The 14,998-nt window shown below is 36.3% G+C and overlaps 1 protein-coding gene across 1 annotated transcript in view; it reads left to right on the top strand.

Annotated features, from left to right (window-relative positions):
• LOC149562327 (Metallopeptidase M24 family protein) overlaps window positions 1-14,998 on the top strand; it is a 325,045-nt gene that overhangs the window by 203,812 nt on the left and 106,235 nt on the right. Inside the window, exon 11 of the mRNA XM_089825850.1 lies at window positions 13,038-13,130. Coding sequence (XP_089681976.1) covers window positions 13,038-13,130 — 93 coding nt within the window. The remainder of the gene's footprint in view (window positions 1-13,037; window positions 13,131-14,998) is intronic.

Below are 14,998 nucleotides of genomic sequence, written 5' to 3'. Positions count from 1 at the left end.
TTTAGAGATGGGTGTGATATTGTGTAATGTCCCCACTCTACTAGTTTATTAAACAAGGACAATTCTCTTGGGAACTTAGCTATAAGCAACTAATTTCGTTTTACCAGTGCTGCTGTAAGAATCACTGTTTTCTGCAAAATTATATCTGCTAATCTGCAAATGTTCAGATTTAGCAATATTGAGTATGCAAGGCACTTCCTCCAATGATGTTTTTTACTTCTTATTTCCTCCTCTTAAATGGATTGATTCTCAATACATTATATATCTTGTTTCACCACAGGGTTGCATGCATTAGAATTATAATATTATCCGTTCAGATTTTATTAAACATTATTAATTGATAATTTTATTTATTTATTATATTGCATCTCAACACTTGCTCGGAATGTTCTGGATCTCAGAGCTCACTAAGAATGCTCCAGATCTTTGCACCGACTAGAATGCCTTGATCTAGTTTGAAACTTCTAAGAATGTCCTTGGCACTCACTAAGAACACCTTGATCTGTTGTGGCACACACTAATAATGTCTCTGACACTCACTGAGAATAACCTGGATCTTGGCACTCACTAAGTGCCTTGATCTGGCTTGACACTGACTAAGAATGTCCTTTCTTCTTGACACTGACTAAGAATGTCCTTTCTTCTTGACACTCACTTAGAATGTCCTTGGCACTCACTGAGAATGCTTTTGATCTTGACACTTACCATGAATTCCCATGGCACTCACTAAGAACACCTTTGATCTTGACAGTCACCAAGATTGTCTTTGGCACTTGCTAATAATGCCCTTGATTCTTGACACATACTAAGAATGTCTTTGGCTATATTCAAAGGTCTTGTTATATTTGCTATAAACAAAAGCAACAAATATGTTCACTACTTATGATCTTGATCATGGATTTGCTTATTGTTCCATTCATGATCATAGTTCTTCTCTTTTGTCACTGGCCAACTGTTAATTGATCTTTGTGCTTGGGATGCTTATCTGATTGATTGATCAATCCATTATTTCTGCAAGTAGCATATTCATGATGTCTCCCACAAACCTGATATAGGGTTTCCACAAATCTGCTAGAAAGATCTCTGTAAATCGGCTGTGAGGTCTTCAATAGAGACAACTATAATCTGATCACAAGACTGTCATAAAGTATCCACAATCTTCTATCACAAGTCTGTTACAACATTCATACATTTTATCCTAAATCTGAAATGATCTTTGTATGATTCTTTTGATCCGGTGTACATACTTTATACTTGAATGTCTTCTTCTCATCCCCATAAGTCTGGCCATACAATGAATCTAAACTTTATCGCAGTCCATGCCTCTTAATAACATGTGTCTTGCCTGTAATGTCCCCCATTCCATTCTAATTTTGATATTCGGTACTACTACTTGAATTCTCAAATTTGCTATGATTTATAATCCATGACATCTTTTCCAAACTTAAGTAACAAAGAGTGTCAATATTATTTCAAAATATATTTGTATATTCGACACTGATAGGACTATTGATTTATGAATATCATTTTTAACTGGGATCGAATAGAGTCATGCCCAATGAATTGATATTTACACTTACATTTATGGAACTTCTTCAATCTAGCCAACTTTCTCACTGATTGCTATTTTCATGCTCATAGTATTTCTAGACTTTGGATCATTTTTATAAATTTTTGGAACAATGCATTGATTTCTGTAGAGAATTGGCTCATGTCTCTTTTCTCCAATTTTGTCCTCGTATCACTTTTATTACCTTACTGCAAGGTTCATTTCCCGGTATGCCCCATGAACCTTTCTCATTCCTTACTCCTGTTCTACAAGGGAGATTCACTTTAATTCTATTATCTTTGTTCACACTTATATTCTTTCCTTCTTTGCTGAATTAAAATGTCCTGTTCAATACTTATTCTTACTCTCTTCCATATGTGTTCATGTCTCTTCCTTATTGTATGGAGATGTATAAATTTTGCTCTTCAATGGTCTTTTTGTCTTCTGTGTGGCACTAGCATTGAATGCTCCACCTATTGTTCTTTCCACTTGTTTCTTGTTGAAAGTTTAGATGGCATTATGAGTGCACTCTTGTATCTCCTATCTCGTTTTTGAGGATGGCATGACCAAAAAGATTTCACCATATTGAGATCTTGCGAGCGCGTAGGAATGCACAAGCCATATTCATTTGTGGCACCGTATTTGTAGTTCTCCGAAAAGAAACTTGTGTATAAAGAAGTTTTCACAAATAGAAGTGAAAGCAACAATTAAATCATAAATTGTATAGCAACTTGGCATTAAGAAACACCATCACCATTCCGTCTGATCATATATCAGTATGCTCAAGCTGCAGTGAATCCTGAAGAGGGAACAAAGGTGAATAAGTGTAGTTGGGTTTTGTATGTTACAGATGGCAGACGACATTTAAGACCAAATACAAGGACGTGGGCATTGGGAGGACATTCAGAGCACAATCAGACCTCTAGTTTGGCACTCACATTAATAACAGGTCTGTATGCTAATTACCCAATTTGCATTCAAATCACTATATGTTCTTTTTATATGAAGTTGGAAATCTGTCATCAGTACATTGTGCAACAGTTGTTGATTTGTTAGCATGATTATAATTCCTATTGCAATATGATGTTTTTGAAGCACCATCTAGGAACTTGTTGAAAGAACACGATTTCATAGTTTAATATAACTATGTCATAGCATTTCTGTTAGTAATCAGTACAGTGGCATGTCAGTGATAATTTTGCTTAAGGACTTGTTTACATAACAACTGTTTAATGAAATTCCCGTTAGTCCTGGTTCAATATTTCTGATCCAATCTAGTAGAGATTATTACAGTGGTATCAGAGCCATAGGTTCTGCCATCTTGTGGGAAAATTTACTACATAACAGGTTTGAATAAATAGGGAAAATGACAACGAGGTATGAGGAAGAAACCATATAATTTTAGTCACCTTCAACTGGAACAAGAAGAGTCCTTAGAGTAGATCAACATTGAGGATAGTTATTCAGTGGATGAGGATTTAATTTTTGGAATAGGTGAACAGGCCGAACAGGATAAACAGGTTTATCAGATTGCATAGACAGAATAGGAAAACAACATTCAAGTGGCTCATAATGAAATTGAAGCGGATTGAGAAGTGAGGGAAACATTGCGGGCCATTAGAGATGGACAAAATAACATTGCTAATGCACTTCAGCAGCTTGCAGGCGCTATGCAACAATTAGCTCTACCTCATAGGGCAGCCCCGAGTCATCACAATGGAGGAGGTAATGTGGTAGGTTCACCCCGAGTTGTTAGGGCCCCCACACAAAACACAAACAGGCCTTTAATGCCCGTTTTTAATGTAGAGGAAGAGGTAGCACCACCAGCGGCACCAAACTTATTGCCAAAAAACGTTATGGTGATGTATGATGAATGGGATTTGTTTCTTGACCCGGTTAAACAAAATATGTCCTTTATTCAATACCTAAATCAGAAATGGGAGACAGAAAGACAACAGCAAGACAGGAGATCGAGAGCACCAAACAAAGACTTAATGCATGCTATGAACAAACTATCTCTCCCTACTTTTGATGGCAATAGTAAGACATCTACGAGAGCTTGGATTTACAAGATAGACACTTACCTAACACTTAAACCTATGTCAGAGACAAAAGCCCTTAGATTTGCTATGATGCATTTTGGAGCGACATATGATTGGTGGCATCACAGGTCGGTTACCCAGGATCATGGTCTCATTACGTCATATGAGACTTTCAACTCTAAGCTGATTACTCACTTTGATAGGAAGGATATAGAGGTCTATTATAGGGATTTGGCATAGTTACCATAGGACAGATCTTTGGATGATTTCATTGATGAGTTTTAGTGAATCTCGGTGATGGTTCTAGATATGTTAGAACAACTTAAGGTAATGCTATTCACCAAGGGTTTACAAGATAGATATAGACATTTGGTTAAGGTACTTAAACCAAACACTATGGATGATGCTATTAAGATCGCACACGATCTAGAGTCACCCTCTTCGATCTTACAGTCCCCTAAGAAAACATATAAGGGGTCCACTTCATTCCAAAAGATTAGTAACTAGCATAAGGTTACACCTCCTAGGATGGACTTTGAGACATGTGAATTCAGGAGGAAGAAGCTATGCTTCACTTGTAGAGAGCCATGGACACCAGATCATAGATGCCTTGACAAAGGCAAGATACATTATGTAGAGGTACTTTCAGAGGAGGAGGATGAGCAGCAGGAGGGCAACGATGTTAATGGTAGTGACGAGGAAGAGAATGAGGATCAACCACCTAGAAAGAGGAAGAAGGAAGGCACCCAGGGACAGCCTCCTATCATAGCACCACTTTCTAGTGATCCCATGGGACACCCCTTTCGTTTGAAAGGAATTGTTAGTGGACAACGTATTATATGTCTCTTGGATACAAGTGCCTTGGATAACTTCATAAGCTCACAATGGGTTACTAAGAGGAAGTTATAGATTAACAACATACCCGAGTTTGAGTTTAGAGTGGTAGGAGGTGAGAGATTGAGATGCTCAGGGAAGGTGTCAGGACTTCCGATTCATTTTGATGATTTCCTTCTTGAGGCAGATTCTTATATAGTTGATTTGGATGGGTTAGATGCCATGTTGGGTAGACAGTGGTTGCAAACTATTGGCGGGTACACAGATGATCATGATAAGATGCAATTGGAATTCTTACTTGATGGCAGATAGCTGATCCTCAAAGCTATGTCGGAGGGAGAACCCAGGTTGATTTCAGCCCACAGGATGGAGGCAATTATGAGGATGATGACATGGAGTGGGCAGCCCATTGTTTAATTTCTTCTAAGGCTACCTTAGGCTTAGGACAACAGATTCATGTTGACATCAAGAGGGTTTTGGAGGTCATACTGCCAGGCATTCCCCTAGATAGAGGGTTTGAGCATATCATTGAGTTGGAGGAGGGTGCCAAACCCGTCATCACAACACCTTATTTTCATCCCAAGCACTACAAGGAGGTGATAGAAAAGATGATTACGAAACTTCTAGACAGAGGACACATTAGACCTAGTTCTAGTCCCTTTTCTTCTTCAGTTGTATTGGTGAAGAAGGATGACACTCTATGCACGTGTATTGATTACTGGGCTCTCAACAAGAGGACCATCAAGAACAGGTATCCAATCCTTCGCATTGATGAGCTATTGTATGAGTTACATGGGGCAGTTTACTTCTCAAAGATAGATTTCCGATCAGGGTACCATCAAATACGGGTTCACAAGGAGGATGTGCATAAGACAACCTTCCGATGTCACTATGGTCTCTACAAATTCTTGGTTATGCCATTTAGACTCACTAATGTGCCAGCTACATTTCGGTCATGTTTGAACCACATTTGTAGAAAGCAGTTGTGGAAGAGCATATTAGTATTTTTTGATGACATTGATTTTCAGAAGAACTTGGGAGGAGCACTTGCAACATCTAGATGAGGTACTCAGTATCATGGAGGAGCACTCGTTTGCTAAGGAGTCCAAGTGTAAGTTCAGATTGATTGAGATTCTTTACTTTGGTCATGTGATTGGTGCAGACGGGGTGAAGGTACATCAAGAAAAGATTTAGACAATCCTAGATTGGTCACCACCGAGGAATGTATCAAACTTGAGGGGACTCATGGGGTTTTGCTCTTACTATAGGAGGTTCGCTAGAGGTTTCTCTTAGATAACGGCTCTCCTCACCGACCTCACACGGAAAAGGGCATTCAGATGGACAGTTGAGGTAGAGGAGACCTTTGATAGGCTGAAATAGGTGATGAGCACATGCCTAGTCTTGGCACTGCCTGATTTCTCTTGATCGTTTGTTCTTGAGTATAATGCTTCAGGGAGTGGTATTAGTGTGGTTCTCATGGAGAATAGGCATCTGATTGGTTATGAGAGTAGGAAGTTCAAGGATGGCGAGAGACTATACTCCACTTATGATAAGGAAATGTTGGCTATTATGCATGCTTTAGCCAAGTTTAGACAGTACTTAGTGGGGGGAAAATTCATAGTTAAGACAGATCACAATAGTTTGTGCTACTTCTTAGTAAAGAAGGATCTTAATGAAAGACAACAAAAGTGGTCAGCAAGATTAAAGCCTATGATTTTGACATTGAGTACATCAAAGGTAAGAGCAATATAGTTGCTGATGCACTTTCCTGGAGACCCCTTGCGGAATGTTGTGCTATTTTTGAGATTTCAATAGATTGGAAGTCTTAGTTGCTGGTTGAGTATTCTAAGAATATTCAAGCATGTCAGATTATGGATGGACAACTTCAGGACAGCTGCTACAAGGTAATAGATGATGTGATTTTCTATAAGGATCGTATTTAGCTTGTACTAGGATCTAAGCTCAAAGTTAAGATTTTGGAAACTCTACATGACGCACCATCAACAGGACACCTAGGATTCTTTAAAACCTGTAGACAGGTCGGGGAAAGATTTTCATGGAAGGTCCTCAAGGACGATGTCCTCCAGCATATCAAGGAGTCTTAGATTTGTCAGCAGAACAAGTTAGAGCATGACTTTCTAGCTAGGTTATTACAATCTCTTCCCATTTCGGCGGAGAAATGGGAGAATATTTCCATGGATTTTATTATAGGGTTGCCTAGGGTATAGGGCAGGGATTCTATTTTTGTGGTGGTGGATAGATTAATGAAATTTGCTCACTTCTTTACCATAGTAGTAGATTGGTCAGCCTCTTAGGTAGCTGAGTTATTCTTTCAGGAGGTTTTTCTTGTTTACACGGTCTTCCTTGCACCATTGTGAGTGACATGGATAGCAAGTTGCTTAGCACTTTTTGGCAAGAACCGTTCAAATTGACCTGTACGGAGTTGACACTCAGCACGAGTTATCACCCCTAGACGGATGGATAGACTGAGATAGTTAACAAATGGGTGAAGGGTTATCTTCGGAGCTTAGTAGGACAACTGAGAGCCTGGGTTAAGTGGTTGTATCTAGGGGAGTATTGTTACAACTCCTACCACATGTCCATTCATATGTCTCCATTTCGAGCTCTCTATGATAGCGAGCCCTTGTCATTTGTAGACCTGGCTTTGCAAGATAGTAGGGCACCACTAGCTAGGGATTGGATACAAGATCAACATGATATCCTCAAATCTCGTCGGCAAAACATTCTATGGGCCTAGAATCAACAGAAGATGTACGTTGATCGCTGGCAGACTAAGCGGAGTTTTGAGTTGGGTGACATGTTTTATCTCCATCTCCAACCATACACAGAGTTCCTTGAAGAAGAGCGGGTCTCAAAAACTTCAGCCTAGATTTTTTGGTCCATATCGCATTACTAGGAGTGTTGGTGAGGTTACCTATGAGCTAGATTTACTCGATGACAACAGAATTCATAACGTGTTCCATGTTTTATGTCTCAAGAAGGTGATTGGCCAGCATACAGTACCTTCCATAGAGTTGCCTCCACTTGATAAGGAAGGGAAGCTTGTATTAGTTCCAACAGAGGTGATAGAGGTTAGAGAGAAGAAGTTGCGTAACAGGTCCATCAAGGAATATCTGATTTGCTAGAAGGATTTACCTTATGAGAATGCCACTTGGGAAAGCGAGTCAATCCTACAGCATCTGGCATTGAGATTGCTTGAGGGCAAGCAATTCTGGGAAGGGAGGATTGTAATGTCCCTTTCTTCGTGTTAGCTATTTTGGTGCCTAGTTGGTCTATCTTTCCATCTGGATAGGCTAATGACATGTGATTTAGGATGCCTGCCAGTCTGTAATAACCCTCCTCAAAACTGCCCTCAAAAAAATGCTGATGAAAGCTCAAGGAATTTCATCAAACAATTCACATGCAAGGGACGTATGACTGATATAGTATTTCAGCTAGCTTCAAATGACTTTTCTTCAATTTGCATCAATGAGAATCTTGTGGTAGAAGGGACTACACAATGACCTAACATGAGTGTGCTACTAATTTTGACAATATTCAGTGCATATATATGATCTAAGTATGAGAAATGAACACCTACAGCCAACTAGCATTTTTACAAACAGTTGGTATGCAAACTAACTAGCTGATAAATAATGATATTAAATTGCTTAAATGACACCAGCAACTATTATCTTCTTAATTGCAATGAAAATTACAATGCTCATGAAATATGGCCAAGACTTTGGCATTTACATGGATTACAAAATGATAATGCTGGTATAATGCACACTTACAGCTGAAAGCTTATAACACCCTAAAAAGCAATACTAACAAAAGAACCTGGTTGTAGATGGCTGTAATAATTTCCTTTAATGCTGCCCCTTCTGCTTTGCTTTTTTCGAACTGCTTTTTCGGTTCTGCTTTTTTGTACTCACTTTTTCAGCCTGCTTTTTTGGTTCCGCTTTTTCGGACTGCTTTTTCGAATTTCTACTATGTTGAATCTCAAGACCATATCTTTCAATGGCATCAAGATTTCCAGCTTTAAGGGATTTCGTCCTTCAAACTATTGAGACATAATCTCCAGAAAATTACCCAATTTCTTTGATATTTCCAAGCATGCATAAAAGAAGCTCTTCCATTTCTTTTATAGTGTTCTCACAAAAGCTCCATCCTTCGTTTTCTCAATGTGGGATAAAACATAACTCCTTTTATGTAACTTATGTCTCCAATTTGTTATAAAATAAAGGGGACTCTTCTAATTTAAATATTTCCCACAACTATAGTCTATGCATTAATAAAGTTAAATATTTAAATTTAACTTTATAAAATAGCTTTATCAATGCATAACAAATCTTATCAGTGATAAACAAGTCTTCTTGTCGATTTTAAACAATTACCATCGACATATCATTGCCACTAGATGTCCGCCCATGCCCAAGATGACTTACTATAAATAGTAAGTATGCCCAAAGTTGCCTCAAAACCCCTCAGAAAGACCTGCAACTGAAACTATCTAGGCCAAATGGCCTCTAAGTCCCTTTAATGTCCTGGTTAGCCTACGAGACCGTGGGGAAATGGGCTAACGACAACATCATGCTATGAATGCTAAAAAAGGGGACATTACATAGTCACAGGAGTGTTGGTTTTAGTGGAGGAGATTTTAAATGGGAAATTCTAAGGTTAAAGTCACTTTATTTTATTGAGTTGAAATATAAAGTACTTTATAGTATAAAGTCACTTTATGACAAAATGACTTAAGTGACTAAAAGATGAAATAGTCTTTTATCCCACTTTGCTAAGATGTTTGTATCTCTCCACACTTCGAGGTTGTAAAAGAAAGCATTGGCATTGGGATTGTCATCAGGAGAATATATGTTATTTTATAAATCCTAAAGGTTGCTTAACTGTGACTGGATATTTCCTAAGGACGAAACCCCTTAAGGAAAAAGGCGAGGCTGGATGCAAACCTGGCACTCACATTACACTTTCAAAAGTGAGGACTGAAATGATACGTTGATCTCAGGAGATTATAGCTCTAGGACAAAAAGGTGATTAAATATTGTAGTGCCTAATACCACACACAGGACATTGTCTGGGAATTTGGAGTTGGATGGCAAGGAGAGTTATTAGTCATCCCAAGGCAGAAGAGTAGTTCTCCATGTAAGTACCTTTTTCAAGTGCAGTTAGGTTGTAACAGCATGGTCTAGCTTCATACTACAGAACTAGAAATGTAGCAGCTAAGGGAGAGTGGACGACAGTATAGTTTTCTTCATAGTAACCTGCACACGTGAGTATCTCACCCAGAAGTAGCAGGTCGGGGTTAATAACAGAAATAACTTACAGAGGTGGGAGGATCTGCAAGGACGATTGTATACTTGGCAGTGATTTGGAGGCAGCAACTCGGCATTGAGAAACACCATCACCATTCTGTCTGATCATATATCAGTATACTCAAGCCACAGTGAATCTTGAAGAGGGAATGGAGGTGAATAAGTGCAGTCAGGTTTAGTATGTTACAGATGGTAGACGGCATTTAAGACCAGATACAAGGACGTGGGCGCTGGGAGGACATTCAGAGCACAATCGGACCTCCAGTTTGGCACTTACATTAATAACGGGTCTGTATGCTAATTACCCAATTTGCATTCAAATCACTTTATGTTCTTTTTATATGAAGTTGGAAATCTGTCATCAGTACATTGTGCAACAGCTGTTGGTTTGTTAGCATGATTATAATTCATTATTGCAATATGGTGTTTTCGGAACACCATCTAGAAACTTGTTGAAAGAACATGATTCCATAGTTTAATATAACTATTTCATAGCATTTCTGTTGGTAATCTGTACAGTGGCATGTCAGTGATAATTTTTCTTAAGAACTTGTTTACATAGCAACTGTTTAACAAAATTCCTGTTAGTCCAAGTTCAATATTTCTGATCCAATCCAGCAGAGATTATTACAGGATTACTGCCAATCCTCCCAAAATGCGTTTCTAGTCTTCTGTAATCTTTCCGATCATTATGATGAATGTTCTTTTAATTTATTCCTCATGTCAGTTTATCTACTGTCCTATATTCTTAAAGTTATATTATTGCTTTGAATGGTTGCTATGTTGATATATAGGCAGGTCATAGTGCTCTCTTTATATGCTAGTATATTTCATATATTTTCTCTTTTCTTCTTACGCTTATTTCTCCAAAAGACTTCTTTTATTTCTCACAAATTTGAAATTACTGATCCTAACGTGTTGCTACAGAAGACATATATATTTCAACATAATATCTTCTTATTATCTGACTACATAATTCTTTCTTCTTTGATGTTGGGTAGCATTGTTAATAATGTGATTTATAAATTACATCCTTTCCAAATTTTTTAAAATTTGGTGAAGACTACTACAGCCATATATGATTCAATTTATAAGTCAGAATACCATCAATTGAATGTTTTCAAACTATGCAAATGATTGTATTTCATCGCCTCACTGACTGAATACCAGGTTAGCGCTGACTGGGTATTTTCATTTTTATATCCTATTCCCTGCTTCCGTCTCACTGTACTCTACATTCTTTGTTTTCTCTTGTGGTCAATGGTATCTATTTTAACTTGCTGACTGTTCCAAATGGTAATGCACTAGGAATTCTCCATTCTATTTTTGTGTTATTGCTGAGATTGAAATGGTAATATATTTGCTGATGTTGGGGATCCAATTATTTGCTGTTTCTGTATGTTCGTTGGGTGACTGTGAGGATCTATTTCTTTTTGTTTCATCTGCCTTTTCTTTTATCATTTCTGCTGTCTTACTCCATTTCCTTATTATTTGACTGAGATTCCTGTTCCCTTAAATATTTCCTGATTTTCTGATTTACCAATTGTCCTTAACCGTGCAGGATGGCAGGATCATGTTTTGATACCACCGTAATGTCCCCACTCTGGTAGTTTATTATAGGGAGAATTCTCTTGGGAACTTAGTTAATTAGCAACTAGTTTCGTTTTACCAATGTTGCTGTAAGAGTCACTGTTTGATCCAAGATTATATCTACTAGTCTGCAAATGTACAGATTGGCTTTCTGATATAGTAGTATTGACTATGCAAGACACTTCCCTCCAATGGTGCTTTTTCCATCTTATTCCTCCCTCTTGAAATGATTGGTTCTCAATGCATTATATATCTTGTTTCACCAAGGGTTGCATCCATTAGAATTATTATTATATTATGATTATAATATTAGTCGAATTATTCTTTACTTATATTTTGATTGTGGTTTTTTTAATTTTTTCATATTTTATTATTTTGATAGCATTAGTAATTGATAAATTTGTTTATTTATTATATTGAGTATATGTATTCTATAATTGCATTGATAATAGATTATATATATTTATTTGTTTATCTATTTATTTAACTTGATCATTTTTATATTTAATTTAATTATTATTTGACCTTACTTTAGGAATGGGTATTACACGGTGGTAGAAATGAAATGTTTGGTATAATGCATGAATGCAGTTAAAAAAATTGGTACCTAAAATATATGATAAGAAAGGGGGATATTTTAACAAGAATTGTATGCTATCAGAGGTATAAAATATCAAGATACAGATGTAGCAATGAAAATAATAATTCATGATTTATGTTTGAAGATGATATTGGAAAAGTTTCCTTGAGGGTCATGGAAGTTGGGACTGATCCTTGTGAACATTTTTATCTACATTATTATTTGTTTCTTGCAATGGTGTTAAATCTTCATTTAATTGGAGAATGGTAATATGCAATTTTCGTTGTACTCTTTAATCATGTCTTGTGGTGTTCACCTTAGTTTAATAGCTTTTTTAATCCTCGTAATTTGTCCAATCAATACATGACCTTGTTTCCACAATGAATGCCATCATTCCTGTTTTCAAAAATGTTCAACCACATATTGATTTACCAATGTAACAGTGTATCTTGCCCTTTGAGGTGGAGTAGACACCCTCGTTACTATTCCTTGCATTTGGGGACATGCTGATGTGTAGGAAATGTCCCTTCGTCTAGTTGGGGAATGGCCTAGGTACATCATTGACATGTATTTCTATATTGCATGTTTGTACATCCCCATAATGATTGTGAGAAAAAGCTAAAAATAATTCATAGTTATCTTAAATTCCACTACATGGATACACTTTAAAATACATTTTTGAAATTGTTATTTTGGTTGTTAGTTAAGAGAATTATTTTGGAAGGAATCTGATTATGAAATTCATACAAATTAAAATTTTAGAAAGGGTTGAAAAAATATTATTTGTAAAGATCATGTGTCATAATGGAAGCAGCTAAAATCACTCTAATTTTCTTTGTCCCATGCTAAATTTTGAATCACAATGAATTGAAAATTGAATGAAACAATTTTCTCCATTTGTTATTTCTCCAAATGCATATTACTGTCCAGCATTTTAAAGCATTCCACAGCTATATATGAGAAATGAACATTAAATGACATAGCTTAAGGGTTCTAGTTGTCAAATTAGAAATGCAAAAAGCTATGTTTCGGTGTTAAAATAGGAATGTTTATCAATCTGTTATATTTGTATTTTTGGCATAGTTCTTAAATAGACCAATTATCTGCAGAATCTTGTGATTGTTCGAGATATGGAGACACCAAATCGATTTGGAGGCAATAGCTATCTTGGATTTGAAAGACTTACATTTGTTCCTATCCAGGTCTGCTGATTGTTAATTTCATTTCCTTTGCAAGAATGTTATTATTGAGATGTAGGCACAAAGTAGTTGTTGCCATTCATTATTTTATCTCAAAGCATTTGTGGAAAACAGGGTATGAACTAAGTTGAATGATATTTTTTCTTCTGCTATCTTTAAAAATGAATATCCTACAACATCTACCTATAAATAATTTTGTCGAATTATTTTCCAGGTCCTTGGGATCACATATAAAGGGGTATTTATAATGGACTTTAAACTAGCCAATTCAAGACAGTAGAAGAGTATTTTGAGGGTTTGTATTTTCAATGTTTAATATGAATAAACAACCTCTAGTTTTATCAAAGGATAGGGAAGGATAGCAACTGAATAATTACCATTTCCTCATCTTTCTACACTTCAGCGATTACAAGTGGATAATACTGGCATGGCTTGGCTACAAAATCTACCTGTACCATCTTTGAAGTATCCATTTTCATTTTGAGCGTCCTTGAGAGTATTTATATTTTGTCACTCTTAGTTTTTGATCTCTATCTTTCTTGTACTCTCATATATATGTATGTATGTATGTATCTATATATATATATATATATATATATATATATATATATATATATATATATATATATATATATATATATATATGTATGTGTACACACACACACACACACACACACACACACATATATATATATATATGTATGTATGTATGTATGTATATTACAACTTTTTTGTCATGCTCTTGATCCTATAGTGTGCATGACAATAGCAGTAGTTGACTTGTGGCTACCATTACTATTAATTAAGTCATATTATCATTAAGTTAGTCTTATTTAGCTAATCAAGTCATCCTTGGTTCTATATTTAAGTATTTGAGTTGGCCTCAGTGACAACATGTTATAATTAGGTATATATGGAAGCTCTTGGTAGCTTATCATCATCATATTGTGAATTGTGCTCTTATTAGAGATATTTGGAGGTTTTCCCTTGGATTGGCTTATTATTCTCAAGTATTTGCAGCATATCTCCTACTATATTTTTTTCTCGTGCAAAGTTATTTCATTACAAGTAGTATTAGAGAATATTTTTTGCGCTTGGAGGCAAGAATCAAGGTGATATTTTTCACCTCAGTGGTCAATTCGTGAAGTCCATATCTCTCTGAATTTGGTGATTTTTTTAATAAAATTTTGGGAGGGATATCTAAAGTCATATTGAAGTTGCTATAATTTAGACTTGAGATTGTTTGGAGAAAAAATGAAGGAATTATTATGAATGTAGGGTTTCCACCAATTTTGTTGCCAAGGACATGTATTAGTAAACTATTCTTTATTTTTGGACGTTGATAGAGGATACATTGAGGTTTATTTCATTTAGATTTGAGCTCATTAGGGGTTTTAGGAAGTTATTACATATATGGTTTTGAAAATGACGATTTAGTAGTTGAGGAGATGGATACTCTAACCAATGAAGATTAAAATTGTATGGAGGAGGATTTCAATATAGAAACCAACAAGATGGACAATTTTAGAGGAGAGACGAACTAGATGGAGGATAAATTCTGTGAAAAATGAAAGCTACAAAAGGAAATCTCAAGCGGTTGGTAGAATCACAATTAGTCTCTACCAATGTTTTGGAGATTTCAAAAACATGGACTCATACAGCAAGACTTGGGAAAAAGATAAGTTTCTAGAGGGGCATGGTGGTTTTTGGTTTGAATTAGATCTAAAGATGATTGGTTTCCCAAATAACTCTATAGCTAGACACTTAACACCTAAGATGGATAGGCTCATGTTTGATAGAAAAGAGCAAACCAATTGGATTTGGAAAATTGAATAGTTATTTGATCTTGTCATGTCCCATTTCAATCAAAT

This window comes from Cupressus sempervirens, chromosome 4 (genome assembly GCF_028749045.1).
Source record: "Cupressus sempervirens isolate cs-2001-9-10 chromosome 4, ASM2874904v1, whole genome shotgun sequence".
NCBI classification, from domain to species: Eukaryota; Viridiplantae; Streptophyta; class Pinopsida; order Cupressales; family Cupressaceae; genus Cupressus; species Cupressus sempervirens.
Note: the sequence above shows the minus strand (reverse complement) of the source record. Positions and strands in the feature narration are given on the sequence as shown.